The following is a 19047-nucleotide window of genomic DNA, read 5'->3' on the forward strand; positions in this document are numbered from 1 at the left end:
AATCCATGCCCATTAGATACCCACTTCACTTGCTATAATAAGACGGTGATCTAACCAGGGCAAAAAAAAAAAAGGTCCACAGTGTATCTGACACACAAGCGTTTCTACCTCGGGACAGGATTCATCATAGACTGGCATCAGAGCAAAAACAGGATTTTAAAATTGGTAAGTTTTGCTATAATGAGAGGATCCATTTGTTCCGCAATGCGACTCCGTTTAAATGAGTTTTCAGGCATGATTTGAGATTAAAGGAGTACATATGAATCTATCACAATGAAAGGATAAAAATCTGATTATTTTAGTGGGGAAAATCTCAAAATAAATTATTCTTTTGGGCTGATTTTATTGAAGACTGGACACTATTAATATCATCATGCCTGTGCCATACACTGACGTATCTAAGGAGAAAGATCAACAGGAGCTGTGCTCGGACACAGATGGAGGTAAGAGTTTCTTCAAACAGCATGCCATCTCAATGGATATGACTGATTCAATGAAAGCAGCTTGAAAGAAACAGCACTATGACGTGTGGGAAAATAATCAAAACAGTCTGTAAAGTGAAAACAGAGCCAAATTTTCACTTTCTTCTCTGGCATGTCTCAACTGCTTTGACTCGGTTCCCAAAACAGTAAGGGTATTTGTAATGTAATATGACAGCCGGAGATGAAATGCTTTACTCCAAGAGATCATGACTCATCCACGCCTGATTGGGAAAGATCTGAACCCTCTTAAACATTACAGAACAAACAGCAGGCTGAGGTTACACCCAGACGCCTGTGTCAAATTTAATGATTTAATCAGCCGCACATATTGAGCTCATGCTTGGAGTCAAGATGGTGACAAAGAATGCTAGACATGCTTTTGCTGACATTGGACAGTATTACAGCAAACCTCTGAATGTCTATGAAAAATAACATTTTTCATTAACATTTGAATGTGATGTAATTACTAGCTTATAACATTGTTTTTTCATAATGGATCATAGTTCTGTGATTAATATAAAATGCGTTTCAATATATCTGTGCATGTAAATCAGCATGTCTGAACCTGGGAAAGAAGATCAGTGTTCCTCAGGATCTGATGATGGAGGAGCTCAATCTACTGTCAAACAGAGGATCCATTATGTTTCACGAGAGACTCAAAAGAGTGGAGAGATTCACCTTGGAGAATATAGCAAACAGACAGATCAATGTAAGATATCTTACTGTGTCCACAAGGTTAAAGTCAACATGAAATCAGAATGGACCCTATTTACTCAAAGGAATATTCCTGGTTCAATACTGTTTACATTTATGAATTTGGTCCCAATGTTAACCAATAGTCAAATAGCCATGTTGTTGTTTGAGTGTAATGTGAATAATCAAATATTATTTCTATGCGGATTAACTTTAAGATTGCGGCAATAATAACAAATAATATATTTGAATAAATCATGTTACATTTGGGACTATTTTGAGGGTGACCTACGTCAAAAAGCCTCCTTAAAATTTTCAGGAGGAAACACATTTGCACAATCAACTGCAAACTCACATTTAGGTCCGGCTCCATTCTGGTCTGCAGTGCCCACTTTTCATGATCCAATCAATCCCTTATGGAGAAAATCACACCCTGCCCTATTTTCTTCTCATTGAATATCCTGTTTCACTCAGTTTAACTTTACAGAAGTAAAATGTGTTGTGAAAGCTTATTTGAATGTGAGACCAGGGGTGTCCAATCCTGCTCCTGGAGGGCCAACGTCCTGAAGAGTTTAACTCCAACCTGGACGTTTCCTGTCGCCCTGAAGACTTTGATTAGCTAGTTTAGGTGTTTAAACCGTTAAGGCTAAACTTAAGGATTGGAGACCCTGAGGTAAACCTAAGATGTTTACTGAGGTAAACCAACTAGGAAATAACTGGAGGACCTCCTTCCAGCAGCATTTAGCATTTACCTCAACCAGTTAATCAAGGTCTTCAGGATGATTAGAAACTTCAAGGCAGCAGGTGTTTTGGAGCTAAACTCCTCAGGCCCTCCAGGAGAAGGTATTAGACACCCCTGAGGTAACTATTAATCCCCTACTCACAAAAATAAAAGTTCTTTTTGCATCGCTGCAAGAAAAAACCTTTTCAGAAACTTTATTTTTAAGATTGAGGTTCAGAAATAATGGATGATGTTTTAACACTATACCTAGCACTTAGAGGAAAGCCTTCAAGGTCAGAACGACAAACAAGGAGAGAAAGAAGGCGAGTACTTCACCTCTGAAATCTACATCACCCAGCCTGGAAAAAATAACCTGGTCACAGCACTCAAGAGCACAGTCGCTAAGAAAGGAAACCCAAGCTTGCTTGCACCTGGTAAATACATGAACAATGTGTATCTTTAATTCTGTAGGAGTATATTAAGTTCAAGTTTGTACCCAAAGTCAAGGGAAACTCACATTTCTTTCACACAGGTTATGGGGGGCACCTGAAAGAGGTTCCTCCTGAAAAGTTCAATGTCACTGTGATCCCCAAGTCTTACCAATCACCCTGGGAGAAAAAGCTCATTGACAGAGAAACACTTCTGGCTACTATAAGTACCAGTCTTCCTGAACCACCTTACAAACTCACCCCAGCCAACTACAAATGCTTCAACAGGTACCCATTAAGCACAACTACTGGCATCCTCATTAGTGAATTTAAGTAAAACTTAATTCCATTTACGCTCTAAACATAAGTTACTGGTCTTATTGTAAATGCTTCACATAATAATAATAAAAAAAATAAAGAAAGAAATTGGTTATGTAATCGTTGATAAATGTTTTGCTGATGTCACAAGCTACTGAATTGTGTTAACAAATAGGCCTAGCTAGTTAGCGACCTACAGCTGAAAATAGTTTCATTTGGACATTAGATTATGGAAGTAAAACGGGTTTCAAACAGCAATAGAATGCAAAAGTGTCTGCCCACTTTTTTAATTGCCTTGGTTTTGAAAGTATTTCTCCCAATAATTTCCCCCCGCCAAAGGTATCTTTAAAAAGTCTTTAAGAGTTATAAGCCATATGACCCAAACCAACCAGCTATGTGGAGAATCACAACATAAAACTTTTATTTAAAGCTTAAGTAAAAATCGGACAAAAAGGCAAATGTACAAGACTGTGCACTTAATGGCTTCTTAGCACGTCCACTCGTCTGTTAGGAAAAATCGGATTATTTTTAATCACTGTTGTTCTTTACAGAGCTCCTACGCCATTTGGTGGGACAGCAGGTACGGCGAGGACTCTGCCGCTGCCTGGTTTTGAGATGCTGCAGGCTCACACAGAGCCACACCTAACCTGGGACAGGATGTGCCACCGGCCCAATTTCAACCGTACGCCACGGGGCTGGAGAACCCAGTACTTTATAGAGTCTCCGGATTTGTGAAGCAAAATATAAGTGAGGAATAAGTTTCTGAGGGATGCCTAAGACGCCACTGTTAATTGTGAGCTGAGCCATCAAAAACCAATTTAACGTTTACATACATTATCTGTTAATATGCTATGATACGGTTTACATAAACATTCACACAGTATTTCAAAATGTGAAGCATCTTTAATGTAAGCACAAACAGACAGCTGTACATTAAAAAAAGTCTTAAAAACAATTCGGGATGACACACTTCATTCTTTATATTTAGAGGACAAGAAATGGACACTAGTGGGAACTGTAATATCAACAATGGAATATTCTAGAGGTGTAGGATAATACAGTGTCAAAAACAAAAATGAAGATGTCAGGCATTTGAAATAGTCAATAGTGCCCCCATTTGGTAATTGTTGGTCACTGCAACCAATTCTTTGCCATTCGGCCGTAGAAAAGGCATGATATCTCTTTCATCAAGGGTAATTATAAAACAAAAGCTTAAAAAGAAAAGTTCATCTCTCGTGGTTTAAATTCTAATGTTTTCGGTATGCATTTGCATTCCATCTTACTCACTTGCTCTGAAAATGAGTGACAAACATTCCAAAAAATGAGAGCAGAGATGACATCACTCTGGGTTCAGTTGTTCAGTGGACCTCACTGAACAGTGAGGTAAGCTCTATGACTATCTAGGGGCCTCCATGGCGACTTGCATGAGCGCCCATCCGCTGAGGATCCTGGGATGGGTAGTGGACCTGTCCAGGGGGCCTCATGCCCATTGGAGGGGGCATTGAAGGGGCCATGGGATCCATGGTGTGGAACATAGGAGGACCAAAACCTGGAGAGAACAGATTAGGTTAATGGGGATAAGTGAAGCGCTTCACCTTGGATTACTAACAGGCCAAAAAAAGAGGAAAGGGGAAGTGAGTGGGGTGAAGCTTACCAGGTGGTGGGGGCATGGCAACCCCAGGTGGAGGAGGAAGTCCCAGGTTCATGACAGCAGGGGAGCTGGTTGGAGGCAGGTTGAAGTAATTGGTGGAGGCATCTTCATCAGACACAGGAGGTGGAGGCAGAGCTGTTGAAAAGATATATGAAAAAAAAAAAAAAAAAAAAAAAAAAAAAAAAAAAAAAAAAAATCACACACTGCTTCAACTTACAGTAGAATGTAGAATATAGTGGCCCCCAATTTATTTTGAAATAATCTTAAAAGTACAATTTAATTTACTAGAAAAATTATATATATATATATATATATATATATATATATATATATATATATATATATAGTTCAAAAATAAATACATTTAAAAAATAATTTATTTCAATAAAAATCAAAACCTTTAAGCAGTACATTTAAGCTTAGTTTTATTTTAATTTTAATTACTAAATCACTGTAATTTACTAAATCAATTTAATTTACTAGTGAGAGGTCAAGCTCCAAAATAAATAAATAAATATTTAAAAGCAATCCATACAATTCTCAATAAGTAAATCAATTAATTTAACAAATAAATGTAATCAGTATTAATATTAAATTAACATTGTATTTAATTTACTAGTGAAAGATCTAACTACAAAAAGAAAAAAATAATATTTAAAAGCAATCCATTCAATTCATCATAAATAAATGGATAAAAATAAAATACATTTACAAGCAGTGCATTTAATCATACTTTTTTTTTAATTTATTATTAAATTATCATTGTACATTTATTTAATTCACTAGTGTGACTGACAGGTCAAGTTTCAAAAATAAATAAAATAAATGAATTAATAACATGCATACATTTCAGTCAGAACCACTGACATAAACTCATATTATTTTACTAAAACAAACATGTATGCATGAGAGACTTTGGCACATACCACCAGGGAGCCCTGGCACTGGCTCCAGATGGATTCCACTCTCCGTCACCCCATCCTTCTCTTTCCCTCGAGCCGCCTGTGACCTAAACGACACACAGCAACATTCAGTACCGCCACCACATACATGAGACTGGGTGATTTTCAAGTTATTGCACCCTCAGTCACCGACCTGCCCCATTTAACATTGAGCCGGCGTCCATTAATGATGAGTTTATTAAAGGACTTCTCTGCAGCCGTCTCTGCGGCCTGGCGTGTGGCGAACTGGATGAAAGCACACTGCTGCCTTTGAACAATGGTGATGGTACGAATCTCCCCAAACTGGTAGAAGTGATTCCTTTGTGGAAAAAAGAAAACTGGAATCTTTAAATCAAGAAATGACACAGAAGAGAAAAAGGATGGGATTTTTTGGCCTCAATATAATATAAAATAAAACAGCACATTATTAAAATAATAATAGTCTTTAAAATGGTTCCTAAATCAATTACATTTCGTTCAATTCCCCCTGCGGTGAAAATCAAGCTTTTGTTGCAAATGTTGTTTATATGTCTATGTGGTGTTTTTAATGTGCTTTGAGACAAACTCAAATTCATTCAAACTCAACACCATTGCTGAGACTGCAGTGAAAAAAAAAGTGTCACAAAAACACAGTTTGAAGTCGCTGGTGTTTCTGACGTCACAAACTACCTTGTAACATCAACATATGATTGTCAACGAGTGGATCTCTGAGTGAGTGGAGGTGGGGCTCATTTGCATATTCATAGAACTGAGTATACTAAATTAGGCAAGGGTGTAGAGTTACATTCAAGCTATTTTAAGGCATGAATCATTTTTGTAATCATTTAAATATGTAATAGGGATAAAAATGATGGACTACATGAGGACTTGAATTATTTTACAATTATACATGCAGCTTTATATTGATCATGTGAGACTATATAAAAACATTAACTTTTTAAAAATTCATGGTAACACTATTTTGATGGTCCCTTTTGAACATTCTGTTGACTAAGTAAATTTGCAAGTCAATGAACTCTCATTGGAGTATTAGAAGACTGTCTGCTTAAAATATGCTAACTCTTTATTGTGATGGTCCTGCAACAGACATTCTACTGACTTGTAGTGTAACTTTGCAGTACATGTCAACTTATTCTAACCCTAATCCTACCAGTCTGCTTGTAATCTACTAACACTCTAATGAGAGTTAGTAGACATGTATGTGCAACGTTACTTATAGTCAACAGAATGTGTTAAAGGGACCATCAAAATAAAGTGAAACTAAATTCATGTCACCAACGGGCCACTTAAAATGAACTTGAAAAACTTGAAAGGGAGATACTTTCTGTATGCTGATTAATATCGCACTTTATTTTACGGTCCTGTTCCCCATGTACATACTACGTACTTATAATAATCGCAATAACTGGGTGACAACTAGGTACTAACCCAGAACCTAACCCATGAAGTTATCTTATATTACCAGTACTTTCTTAGGCAAGTACACGTACTGTAAAATAAAGTGCAACCCTGATTAATAAAAAAGTCCATGGGCAAGTTTCGTGTCAACTAACCAAATATAGCTTTAAGAGCTCTAAAGTGCACTTACCTGAGCTCAGAATCTGTAACGTTTTCTCCCAGCCCCCCAATATAGAGCGTGGTGATGGACTTGTCCTCAGGTACGTCCAGTCTGGGCATAGTGGAGGCTCGCTTCAAGAGTTTATCAGCCACAGGATCATTAATACCATAATAACGGTCCTTAATGTTCTGATCAGCCAGCGGGTCATCTGGATCGGTGGGCTTTTCATGCCTGTGATATCAAAGCAAAGCATTTCATCACAAATGTCATCAAAATTCACAATTGCTAATACATAATTCACACCTTAAGCATATTTCATTAAAAAGCCACTCGAAAAAAAAAATGGATGAGTTTATCAAGCAAGCAATCTGATCCAAAAACAACATGAAGAAAAATGAAATAATGACCACCAATACTGGGTGTTTTCCGACAATGGAGAATTTTGGGTCATCATTTTACACCAATAAAAGACTTAAAGGGTAACTAAACCCTAAACCAACTTTTTTTAGTTAATGCTCTGTAAGAATGGGGCTTTATTAGTGCTGTTCACTGATTCAAGTAATTTTTTTGACATTTGTGTTTAAAGTGTTTTAATTTTACAAAATATGGTGTAAAAACGTCTGAGTGCTGCCCTCTTCAGGTTGAACAGTGGCTACTGCAGTTGAATTTTCCTATTGGAAGTTGTGGTACACTCTGATGTCAGAGGGTACCAGTTAACCACGCCCTTGCCTACAGAGAGATACGTCTCAGATGCACGCCCCCTCTCCACTGGGCTCTGCCTACTTTTCCAGCATTTTTCAAATATTGCCAGTGGGTGGAGTCAAGCTCTGACCAGGGGTTTAGTTACCCTTTAAGGTGTTGCTCACCTGTACGGACACTCTTCCCCTCTCTTACACTCCCCTTTCACCCAAAATGAACAGATGTGAGGTCTGTTCCTCTTGTAGTACGGTGTGGTACGAGCCAGTTTCAGCAGCATATCGCTGCTGCTCGGTGCCTTCCCAAGCAGCCCCACGGGTCTCGTGCCATCAGAGTTAGCGATCTACACACCAAAACATTACAATTATTTCACCCACAGACACTAAGAAGTATTTTCATTCACTATGCTATGTTATCATGTGGAAATCCTTAAAGATTTCTTTGATGTGCCAATGCAGACAGACGTCACAAAACACACGAATAAATGTGCAATATAAGGAAAATTTACCTCTCTCTCCATATTCTGAGTGTAATACTCCTTATTCACGTCCGATCTCGGTACTTCATCTTTAACGGACAGCCCAGTGTCACGAACCTGAATGGGCAAGCCTGTCCAAAGCAGAAAAATTTAGGAATCTTTACAATACTATAATTATGATATTAAAATTCAAAACTGACTTTTTATCTCAACGATTTTTAAGCTTTAACTTAAACTTTAAGTCATTATTTAGATTTTTTTTTTTTTTTTTAAGTGATAATTTTGACTATGAAGTCATAATTGCCGGAGCATGACTTTTTTTCTTATGTGGAAAAGTCTACCATGCTGCTTTCTCACTAAAAGTTCACAATGTGCAATGTTGTGAAGCTACCAGTAAAAATATTTCTATACTAAAGATAGAAACATGAAGTGTTGTCAAAATACATGTCAATTCTAAATATTTGAAAGGGTTTCAGTTTTCCTCAGTATAACAGCTGTACCCCCTCACTAGCTATGTTTCCATCCACCTATTTTTATGCTAATTTTTAGCCTGGGTTTCCCCATGCTGCCTTGCGCGCAGCGCGATTTTATTCACGCTGCTAGGCAGTCTGGATGCCATGGACCAGATTTTCCCCTCAAAAAGGGAACTAGTCACAGAACGGGGAGGGAGCAGCAAGACGATGGCGACGTCAATGCGACACACCGAAGCAGTTTGTTTATATCTATGGATCCAACATGGCATCAGACGTGAAGTTACCTTTCGATGCAGCCTTAGATAGTGTTCTTAGTAGTTTAGAACGCAAGTTTATTTCGTCTTCTTCCTCGTCAAATTTCTGCCGCTCTACATACGTCATCTGGTATAATTGAAACGATTGGCTATGAGCTACGTACAGGCGCATTTCATTCGTAGAGCCCAATAAACGGCTCTGGGCATTCGTAAACCACGCCTCAAATACGAGAAAATGAACGTGGTTCCCAGACCACGTCTCAATGAGAAAGAGGTCTGACGTTAGCCAGGCTAGCTAATTTTGGGATATTGCATTAAAAAAAAAGTTGGATGGAAATGCCAAGATGCGCATAAATTTTAACATTTTTTTATCCGATAAAATGACATCTACCGAATAAATCCCTCGATGTGCAACAAAAACTCACATGACTTTGCCTAAACAGTGGATGTGATTCGATAACTTGGATTTCATGGCACAGCATCTCAAATGTTGGTTTGATTATTCTGAAATGTTTGAGCCAAACTCTGTAATCGAAATGATTTGGTATAATGACCTCGTGTAATGAGAAGTGTCTCGCATGATTGCGTTCCCAAACACCAGGCATCCAACTCAAGATAACATGACAGCGTTTGTTGTGATTCGTCTGAGACTCAGTTGTGATGTAGGAAAATGAAGCCACAGTGACTTTCTTTTTTATTACAGATAATGTTCTCTTGAACACATGGAATAGAAACGCTGCTCTATTCACAATTGTTTTACATGGTATTCCAACTTTGAATGGAAACAGTTACTGTGATAACACGTATCTAGCTCATGAGCCAGTGCTTTCAGCATCTCAGAGTGCATTCTCTGCATGTGCTGTGAGTTTAACATGCACTTGGGAACACAACATTCACCAGTGAACGAGCCTTTAAGGTTGCGGCAATTTTTCCAAGTGGTATTGAACATCATTGTTTTTAGCGGTATTGTAAGGCAAGTTAGAAATTCCTGTATTTTGATAGCATTAAAGGAATAGTTCACTTAATTTTAATTCTGTCATAATTTACTCACCCTCAAGTTGTTTCAAACCTGTATGAATTTCTTTCTTTTGCTGAACACAAAAGAAGATATTTTGAAGAATATGGGTAAACAGAGAGTTGATGTACCCCACTGACTTCCATCTTAGGAAAAAAATACTATGGAAGTCAATGGGGTACATCAAACGTTTGGTTACCGACATTCTTCAAAATAACTTATTTTGTGTTCAGTGGAAGAAAGAAATTCATACAAGTTTGAAACAACTTGAGGGTGAGTAAATAAATGATGACAGAAAACTAATTTTTAAGTGAACTATTCCTCAACAGATATTTATATATCCACAGTATAGCCACAAATTAGAATTTTATTAGCTGAAATTCTAAACCATAACAGTTCTGCATTACCATATTCCAGATCCAGGAGGCAGGTCTGACAGACATTCTTCATTTTACTGCAGGTCTGACACACTTCTGTCTTCTTAAAGCGCATCCTGACTCCAGGACACCAGCGGAACACCGTGAAGGGACGCGCACAGATCTAGAGGATAGGAAGAATAGAGAATATAATAACACGCTGCACTTTCAAAATGTGGGGGAAAAAATATGGAGCATCGTTTTTCAAGAGCAATTTTTGTTTTTTTTGTTTTACCAATGAAAATCCATGACTTTGTTGTGTACTGGATTGGGACTTTTTGACAAATAATTTAAGTGATTACTGGACTGAGTTTCTACTTGTATATTTGAATTAATACAATAGTAAACAGAAACGTTCTGAGATGACTGTGGGAACACTGTCAGGAGCACATGTAGCATTTTGTAAGGATGAAAGCAGCACTACCTTGCACTCCTTGCCAAATTTCTCTTTGGTCTGTAAAAAGAAATACATGTACAAAGTGAAAATTGATCAAATTATCATTGAATATACTAATAATTAGCACATGAAACTGCACTAACTCTACTTACCATTCGGATATAAGGGTTTTCTCCCAAGCATGTTTGACAGAGGATGGGAAAATCCTGTTCAAATAAGTACAAATCAACAATTAGATAAATAAACATACAAGTTTTGAACTACTGTTATTATATAGCCTACATATACACACACACAATCATAGTTCAAAACAAAGTGCATCCAATATAGGATTTAACTGTAAACGTTATGAGCCAACAATATCACTATTATACATGCACGTTTTAATTAAAAATATTTTATATAAACTCTTTTGTTAACAGAACACTCTTCATTTTTAACGAATATAATAAGCCTTTCTCGTCATTTTACTTTCAATGAGAGGTTTATTTGCGTATACAATAAATATCAGTTACAAAACAGTGACAGGAGAGAGGATGTTCACACTATTCTGTTAGCAAATACCGGTGACTCGTTGACGGCTTACAGTAAATGTATATAAAAACATGTTGACTAACGATAAGAATGGGGTTTCATTAGCCAAAAGCTAAGACACTACTACAGAAGGGGGTCCTATTAGGAAAGGCTTTGATTTGGAGAGCTCAAAATAAAGAACGTAAGTGCACCAGTCACAACATGTCATATTTATTAAATCAACTTAAAATATTTTATACTCACCGAATCCTCCCAGTTTTGCCTGTTGTAAGTATTGGATCCTAACGACGTCGCCATTGCTACAGGCTAGCGCGAACGGAATCTTTACCTACAATGCTTTGCGTCTTGAGGCTGGGAGAGAATCGCAGCGCCACCTAAAGTCATGGAGGAATGTATACATTTCTCCTCCTGGATGGGAAAATTCTGCAAAGATATTTAAGGCCTGGGGGCTGGTTGCATAAATATAATCATATGTTAAAACAGTGTCTTGACTTCTAGTATGACCCACTTGCAGTCAGTCAGGGGCAGTCAGTCTTACTTTTCGGTATCAGATTAGGCCAATCTATGTTTTTATGTAACTGATTTAAAAAAGCAATGAACAGTCTTGAAGATTTGTTTTTTTTTTAATGTCTAACTTGTAAGACTAGTCTTCTAGTCTAGTTCACAGACAGGGTTTAGATTAAGCCAGGATTATTTAGGATTTAGTTAAATTAGGACATTTAAGTAGTTTTTATGAATGTACCTTAGAAAAAAAAAAAACATTGGTTGCGCATCCTGAGGCAAAACAATGTCAGTGACATGTCTAAAATATGCCCGTGCAAGTTACTTTCAGTTAAAACAGCTCAAACATGCATTTTAGTCCGGAACTAGGCTTAAGCCTTGTCTGTGAAACCGGACATTTGAATGTAATCTTCTGAAACTTTCCCTGAAACAAACCCTCACTTACTTTGACCTTGCCAATTTACCCAACGTCTGTTAAATATCAGATACAACATTAAATTATGCAAACAAACGTAATCAAAACATTTGAAATGTGCTCTACCCTCAACGTTTTCAACATTTAAACTCATTTCTGTGGTGGTTTTTGTTTTAGTATTCTTTGCTTTGTGAATGTTTCCTTTCTTCTTATATCAGTGTTAAAGTTTATGAAAGCTTGAATTTATGTTCACAATTGGCTGTTTGTGAACAATTATTGTACCCAAATGTAGCCTATCACTTTTGTTTCAAAGTTTTTATTATTATTGATTTTTACAGTATAAATCACATTTAACAATGCCCCAACCCTCATCATCAGGCTCCTATCACTTTCAACAAAAGTAACAAATCTAATTGAAAGCTATTCGGTGGAAGTGTCTAATATCTTTTTATCTGAAATGGGACTGTGGCGATGTTAATTGCAATTCAAAGATCCACTTTTAATATTTTGTCAATAACTCATCAAAACTGCTATTTGACTGCAATTTGGAGGGAGTCAACAAATGTGACATGATCTAGGATGTACAAAGGAATGTCGGATGAGCAATGGCATAATAACCAGTGTAATGTCATTACAGCCCCCTACACCATTAGTGTCAAAGCATTGAAGGCCATGTGATGTAAAACACTGCAGCTTATAAATAAAGAGTGACCGAGATTGTGTAGACCGTCTCTCCACTATACAAATGATAAATGCATAATGACAAGGTCTGTCAGGCTTATACTTTTGATGTTAAAAGGCATTAATATTTTAGATAAATCTAAGTTTGGATGGCATGTGTGTAATTGTGCACTTTATGAAAATCTGAGGTCACCCTAAAATGAAAATTCTGTCATTGATTACTCACCCTCATGTTGTTCCAAACCCGTAAGACTTTTGTTCATCTTCGGAACACAAATTAAAATCTTTTGGATGAAATCTGAGTGATTTCTGTCTCTCCATTGACAGCTAAGCAACTTACAATTTGACACTTCAAAAGGTTCATAAAGAGATTGTAAAAGTTCATATGAATTGAGCGGTTTAGTCCAAATTTTCTGAAGAGACGTGGTCACTTTATATGATGAACAGATTGAATTTAGGCTTTTATTAACATACAATGATCAGCGAACATAAATTGAAGCTCAACCGAACCTGCTTGACGCCCGAGAACAAACCTCATTGGTTCTTGCTGAAGCTCAAACGTGTTGCGTAACACGAGAATAAACCTCATTGGTTCTCACATGTCAAGCAAACATGCTTGAGAGTGGATGAACGTTTATGTGAATAAAAGACTAAATACAATCTGTTCATCTTTATAAAGCGATTGAGTCTCTTCGGAAAATTTTGGACTAAACCGGTCAATTCATACGGATTCGTTTATCGATCTCTTAAAGAACTTTTTGAATCGCCAAAGTGGTAGTTGCGTAGGCTGACAATGGAGGGACATGTAATTGAACACATAGCCTACAAAACAATTTGAATACGGTTTGTACGAAATAGATTCAATGCACAAAGATTAAATAACCATGTGCATTAATTATCCATCACAACAGATAACCGTTGATCTTCATCAGAGAGGTTAAATAATAAAGTCTGATTGTATCCCTCTACGTTGCTGCCCACTAGCGGCGAGTGTGTGCTCAGTAGCCTGTGGAGGTTGAGAATAGTGAGTCCAGTGTGTGTGCGAGAGGGACGGTCAGGCTCGAAGCTCGAGTTCTGGTGGGTTCAGCCCAGCAGAGACACACCGCTCACTCTGTGCTCGGACCGGGACACTCGATTCTCCCTAAGGCTTACATGATCAGGCTCCAATCCTCCCATGCTATATTCATATATCTGAATTGAAGACTGTCTCGCTGCAGCTGCCTCTGGCTGATATTAACTTGGTGAGTGGATCTTTCTTTGAATTCTGGACCAGCTAACTTGCTAACATGTAGATTAGACGGATTTTGTGAAATAGCGCCAGTAGTCCTAGGTTTTGTCTAGGTTGGCAAACGCCCTGGAGGTGCCGAATTAGTATAACCGCGTATAGATAAAGGCTAGTGTTGGGAATGGGTAGCAGGCTAGGTTATAGGTGTCCGTCTTTAGCATAACAGCAGCCCCAAAAGGCTGTTCCAGTACACAGAGAGCTGTCTACACAGACAGCATTTTTGGGCGTGTTCGAACGACCCCCAAAAGCTGTCTAGGTAGGCAGCTCACTAGTTTTGAAACACAGCTCAAAGTCTCTCTGGATCATGAACCTCATTTACCTTCTCCACTGTTTAGCCTAGCTTAGCCAGCCTGCTACTGATCTGGACCTGTTTTCTGTTATATAAACACCCACGTTGCCCCAGTGTTTTCCAAACGCGTCTATAAACATATAAACAGCGCTGGAAATGATATTGTATGTGGTAGTTCTATCCGTCCATCCCAGCACAACTCGACATAACCCGTCGCGCTGAATTAAACGGGTCGACTAACTTAGCTGTTAGCAAGCTAACAAGCCGGAGAAGAGAAAGAAGTTTGGACTGTTTAAGATAATTGTCTCCTGCGTTTGAATTGGATTATTTTGGGAGTCGTTTGGTTCTTTTAATGATTCCAGGTCAGTAACTCTTTCTCTTAAGAGCTGTGGTTAATATTAAGTTACTGTTACTAATGTATTTGCCTGTGTGTTATTTGAAACAGTCATGTTGTTACACGACTGATTATTTTTTTTTTTTTTTTTTTTTGCTCAATTTTTAATTAAATGTAAATGCATTCCAGAGCAGCCTGGTGTTGACCCAAATCTAAAGGTTATGTTTCTGTGTAAACAAGCTAATAGAACAAAAATGTCAGTATGGTATTTTACTGTATGTGCAAACAGTGTATCATGGCATCATCATCCCAAATGAGTGCTTATCAACACTAGGACAACATTTACTGATGATCAGATACTGTATCAGTATGTGTTTAGTTGATAGGATTGTGAAAAGGAATGTGCTTGTTAGTTTATAATTAGATTTGTGGCTTCATTTAAGCCTTTAATGTATTAAGGAGCTCATAAATGCATTATAGTGCTGACGAAGTAATTGGAGTCTTAAGGTTTCTCATTGAGGTTTAGATTAACCTTCATGCACCGTGAAATTCAGCCACCCCGGTCAAAGCAAGTTGCAAACCCACCAGGTAAACAAACAACATGCATGAGACCGGTCAACATTTGTCAAGTAGTATTTTGGCACATGCTTATTTATCTGTGGTACACTGACTGCAGTCTTTGGGAAATATTGGCTGGAGGCGCTGAAAAAACAGCTTTGTGAGAAGTCAGTGGTGGTGTTGTGGAATATCTGTTAGTGCACAGCAAAACATGTTCAGGCAGCATGAGGCGTTCAGTGTGGTTTGTCTCTGGGATTAGGGTGAGAGGCTCTTGTTTTGCTATTTGAAAAGCTGCATCTGGGTGGAAAGGTTAGAAGATTCAATAATGAGAAATGACAGGGTTTTTGAGCCTCCTCGCTGAATCACCGGCGACGTTAAATGTCTGTGGTCATGCAGGATTTTATCTCCTGTTTGAATGTGAATGAAGGAGTCAGATGGAAACCGGGGGCATGATAATAGGTGGCTCACAATTTGCGTGGCTCTGTGTGCAGCAAGATTATATCAAATTGAGTTTTTCATTAAAGAAAGGATGGAGACCTTGCCGGCAATGCAGAGAAAACCAGAGTATGACCTTGAGTCAATAAAGTAAGATTTCAGACCGCCTTCTGGCTAGCGGTGAAAAGCTGAGAGTGGTGAACGTTGAGTCAGCTAGTTGTGTGGCTCTCTTAACATCAGATTCGGTTGTTTGCCTTTGATTCATCATGCAGTGCATTTTGGCGTGCACACTTTAAAGGGATGGATCACCCTAAAATTAAAATTCTGTCATCAATAACTCGCCCTCATGTCGTTCCAAACCTGTAAGACTTTCTTTCATCTTTGGAACGCAAATGAAGATCTTTTTGATGAAATCTGAGCGCTTTCTGTCCCTCTACTGACAGCTACGCAACTACCACTTTGACGCTTCAAAAAGTTCATGAGATTGTAAAACTAATCCATATGAATTGAACGGTTTAGTCCAAACTTTCTGAAGAGACTCGATCGCTTTATATGATGAATAGATTGAATTTAGATTCACATATAAACATTGATCAGTGAACATAAACTGAAGCTCAAATGAACCTGTTTGACGCGTGAGAACAAACCTCATTGGTTCTTGCTGAAGCTCAAACGTGCTGCGTAACACAAGAATGAACCTCATTGGTTCTTACTGAAGCTCAAACGTGCTGCGTAACACAAGAACAAACCTCATTGGTTCTTGCTGAAGCTCAAACGTGCTGCGTAACACAAGAATGAACCTCATTGGTTCTTGCTGAAGCTCAAACGTGCTGCGTAACACAAGAACAAACCTCATTGGTTCTTGCTGAAGCTCAAACGTGCTGCGTAACACAAGAATGAACCTCATTGGTTCTCGCACGTCAAGCGAACACACTTGAGCTTCCGGTTACTAGATCTGACGTGTTAATGAATGTTTATATGTGAATAAAAGCCTAAATTCAATCTGTTCATCATATAAAGCGATCGTGTTTTTTCAGAAAATTTGGACTAAACCGATTCATATTCATAATCATTTCATATATGGATTAGTTTTACGATCTCTGTATGAACTTTTTGAAGCGCCCAAAGTGGTAGTGTAGCATAGATATCAGATTTCATCAAAAAGATCTTAATTTTTATTTTGAAGACGAACGAAATTCATACAGGTTTGGAACGACATGAGGGTGAGTAATTAATGACGGAATTTTTGTGTGAACTATTCCTTTAAGGAATATTCAAAGTTTCAATAAAAGTTAATTGTCAGCATTTGTGTTGGGCTACAACTAATGATTATTTTGATAATCAATAATCTGTTTGTGTCTTTGATGAATTGTTGCCTAAAGTTGTTCTTGTCAAGTGGTAAAATTGGATATAACTTTACCCAGAACATTTTTGTTCTAAATGTAAACATGGATTATTCCTTTAAGGTCACTATGAAATCAAAATGGACAATTCCTGTTTTTTATTGAATATCGCACTATTTGTTATAAATCATTTATCTGTGCACATAAATTCATGCTAGTGTGAGGGCGGGACAACCTGTCACTCACATGACATCACAGCAACAGCAAACAACAATGGTCTAATCAATTCCAGATGGACAAAATCAAGTCCTTCCCTACATTTTTATATTGTCCTAGAGGCCGTTTCAATACGTCAAAATAGGGAAGAAAAGACTTTCACGACTTCTGTTTCATGCCGACTTTAAGGAGTGATGTTTTTGAATGTGATTCTTGTAACCCAGGGCTAAATGTTCCTCCAAAACGAGGCTAATAGCAGATCGTTTTCAAATGAGATTGTTCTTATAAGTTGGTATATTTGTGCAAACAGGAACAAGGGCTGAGGCATTGCAAGCGCGGATATCCTGACCCTCTCCCGTCAGGTTAAAACCCCCTTTAGAGGATTGGACCCGGGTGAGACTGCAGTCTGGAGCGCATCTGATGCTCTCGAGCTCTTGCCGCGCAGTGCCGTGGGTTCACCTCTCATGACTGGATAGAGTCGGGGGGGTGGTCTCGTATTCCAGGAGCAATCAGGCAAATTAAGCAGGGCAGTGGGAAGCGGTGTGCGCTTAGAGCTCGGGTTTACTCCTGCAGCACATTAATAGCTCAGCTTTCTTCTCTCTTTCTCTGAATAGCAATGTTTCTGATTTATGAAACATTAGGACAAGTGGATTTATGTAACAATGAAAGAAATAGTTTTAAATCCCTATAGTCGCTGTTTACTGACATTTCAACAAAGCTTTCAATTTGAGGCATTACTAGTGATTGTTTTTTTTTTTTTGTGTAATGCTATCTCTCGTTTGGTTTTGAAAGAATTATGGTGAGCAAAAGGGTAATATCCCAAATTGCATGAGAGCATTTGGTTTGATCAAAATGCCCTTGTGATCATTGACTCAAATGGTCTGATTTTAAAGACAGTTTGCCCCAAAATGTAATTTATTCTTCCATATGTTGCTCAAAACCTTTGACTTTCCAGTTTCCAAGCTGATCTTGCATAAGCAGTGGCTTTCAAGCTATCACTATTGTATAATTGTGACTTTTTAATGTTAACCTGTACCTTCGTTAAGTAAAATAGGCCAATATTTAATTTTATAAATGTTACATTTTTGTGTGGCTTAAATTGTTAAACACAAATAAAATAAAATCATCCAATTTTCTTCAGAGCCTGTAAGATTTATTTTTTATCCATGGAATTTTGTTTCTTTGTTTTTGTTATATTTGCAAAAGTTATATTTTCTATTAAATTATCGTATTAAATTGTAGTCAGTCTCACGCATGTGGATTGATTTCAAATATTATCCAATATATCAGTTTGTTTCAAAATATAAACAATTAGCCTATTGGTTATTTTATCAGAAAAAATTCTAGATCGATGCATCCCGATACGAATGCTTTATTAGCGCACTAAAATGTGAAGTTATTTAATATTCCAGCAAACGCAGATTGATTGCACATATTGAAATCAAGTTTTGTTTTGTTCTGTTTGGAGTTTGACAGTCTCCAGTCAGTTAATGTACTATCTCTAATGATTTCCTAGAGAAGTCTTTCTAAGCATTTGTCTTGGTGTGAGTGATTTTGTCTGTTCTGTTCTCGTGGGTGTAGCTTCAGTACAAAATCTCTGAATTTGCTATTCCTTTCATTCTTGGTACATGTTAAATAGTGCTCAAGACAAAGAGATTTCAGGTCAGGGTAATAAATGAATAAGAGATATAGACCATTCATTTAGTCAGAACCCTAATGAAGAGGTGTCAGGTGTTGAAATGTGAAGTGCGTTACATAATAGCTGTGTATCAAATCAAATGATAAGGTATAGGCCTACTCAAGAAAATTGTTAACGTATCATCATGTTAGTTTACTTCATGTCATTCACCACTGCACATGGACCTCTGGATGAGGTCAAGTGTTTGTTTTTCCAGGAAGTTGATAAAATGAAGATAAAATACATTGAAATATCTG

The 19047-nt window shown here is 37.7% G+C and overlaps 3 protein-coding genes across 4 annotated transcripts in view; 2 read left to right on the forward strand and 1 right to left on the reverse strand.

Annotated features, from left to right (window-relative positions):
• Positions 1–106: 106 nt before the first annotated feature.
• Positions 107–3510, forward strand: LOC308705394 (myozenin-2). The gene is made up of 6 exons (XM_081390388.1): positions 107–165; positions 352–443; positions 1037–1191; positions 2168–2330; positions 2429–2612; positions 3194–3510. The coding sequence occupies exons 2-6, from the start codon at positions 374–376 to the stop codon at positions 3375–3377; spliced, it is 756 nt and encodes a 251-aa protein (XP_081246514.1). The 5' UTR covers positions 107–165; positions 352–373; the 3' UTR covers positions 3378–3510.
• A 15-nt stretch (positions 3511–3525) lies between these two features.
• rbm22 (RNA binding motif protein 22) lies at positions 3526–12266 on the reverse strand. Its single transcript, XM_081390387.1, has 11 exons — positions 11299–12266; positions 10674–10727; positions 10549–10578; positions 10116–10248; positions 7997–8097; positions 7659–7831; positions 6823–7023; positions 5389–5553; positions 5220–5302; positions 4297–4428; positions 3526–4191 (listed from the first exon to the last, which is right to left on the reverse strand). Exons 1-11 carry the CDS (start codon positions 11350–11352, stop codon positions 4043–4045), a joined length of 1275 nt encoding a protein of 424 aa, XP_081246513.1. The 5' UTR covers positions 11353–12266; the 3' UTR covers positions 3526–4042.
• Positions 12267–13624: 1358 nt separating this feature from the next.
• Positions 13625–19047, forward strand: part of ndst1b (N-deacetylase/N-sulfotransferase (heparan glucosaminyl) 1b) — a 95086-nt gene continuing 89663 nt past the window's right edge. The window contains exon 1 of one of the 2 annotated variants that reach the window (XM_081390389.1): positions 13625–13893. The gene's annotated coding sequence lies outside the window, so the exon portion shown is untranslated. The remainder of the gene's footprint in view (positions 13894–19047) is intronic. The other variant, XM_081390390.1, reaches the window with a different exon arrangement.

The sequence above is a fragment of the Scardinius erythrophthalmus genome, assembly GCF_964197995.2.
Source record: "Scardinius erythrophthalmus genome assembly, chromosome: 17".
Classification (NCBI taxonomy): Eukaryota; Metazoa; Chordata; class Actinopteri; order Cypriniformes; family Leuciscidae; genus Scardinius; species Scardinius erythrophthalmus.

What these genes read in the sequence shown, in the direction of transcription:
- LOC308705394 (XM_081390388.1), top strand. Translation starts at nt 374, where the DNA reads ATGCCTGTGCCATACACTGACGTATCTAAGGAGAAAGATCAACAGGAG. An exon ending in TAGCAAACAGACAGATCAAT is followed by an intron (nt 1,192 to 2,167) that starts GTAAGATATCTT and finishes CACTATACCTAG; the next exon opens with CACTTAGAGGAAAGCCTTCA. An exon ending in CCCAAGCTTGCTTGCACCTG is followed by an intron (nt 2,331 to 2,428) that starts GTAAATACATGA and finishes TCTTTCACACAG; the next exon opens with GTTATGGGGGGCACCTGAAA.
- rbm22 (XM_081390387.1), bottom strand. Translation starts at nt 11,352, where the DNA reads ATGGCGACGTCGTTAGGATCCAATACTTACAACAGGCAAAACTGGGAG. An exon ending in CCTCCTGGATCTGGAATATG is followed by an intron (nt 8,098 to 10,115) that starts GTAATGCAGAAC and finishes TGCTTTGGACAG; the next exon opens with GCTTGCCCATTCAGGTTCGT. An exon ending in GGGGAAGAGTGTCCGTACAG is followed by an intron (nt 7,024 to 7,658) that starts GTGAGCAACACC and finishes TTGATATCACAG; the next exon opens with GCATGAAAAGCCCACCGATC.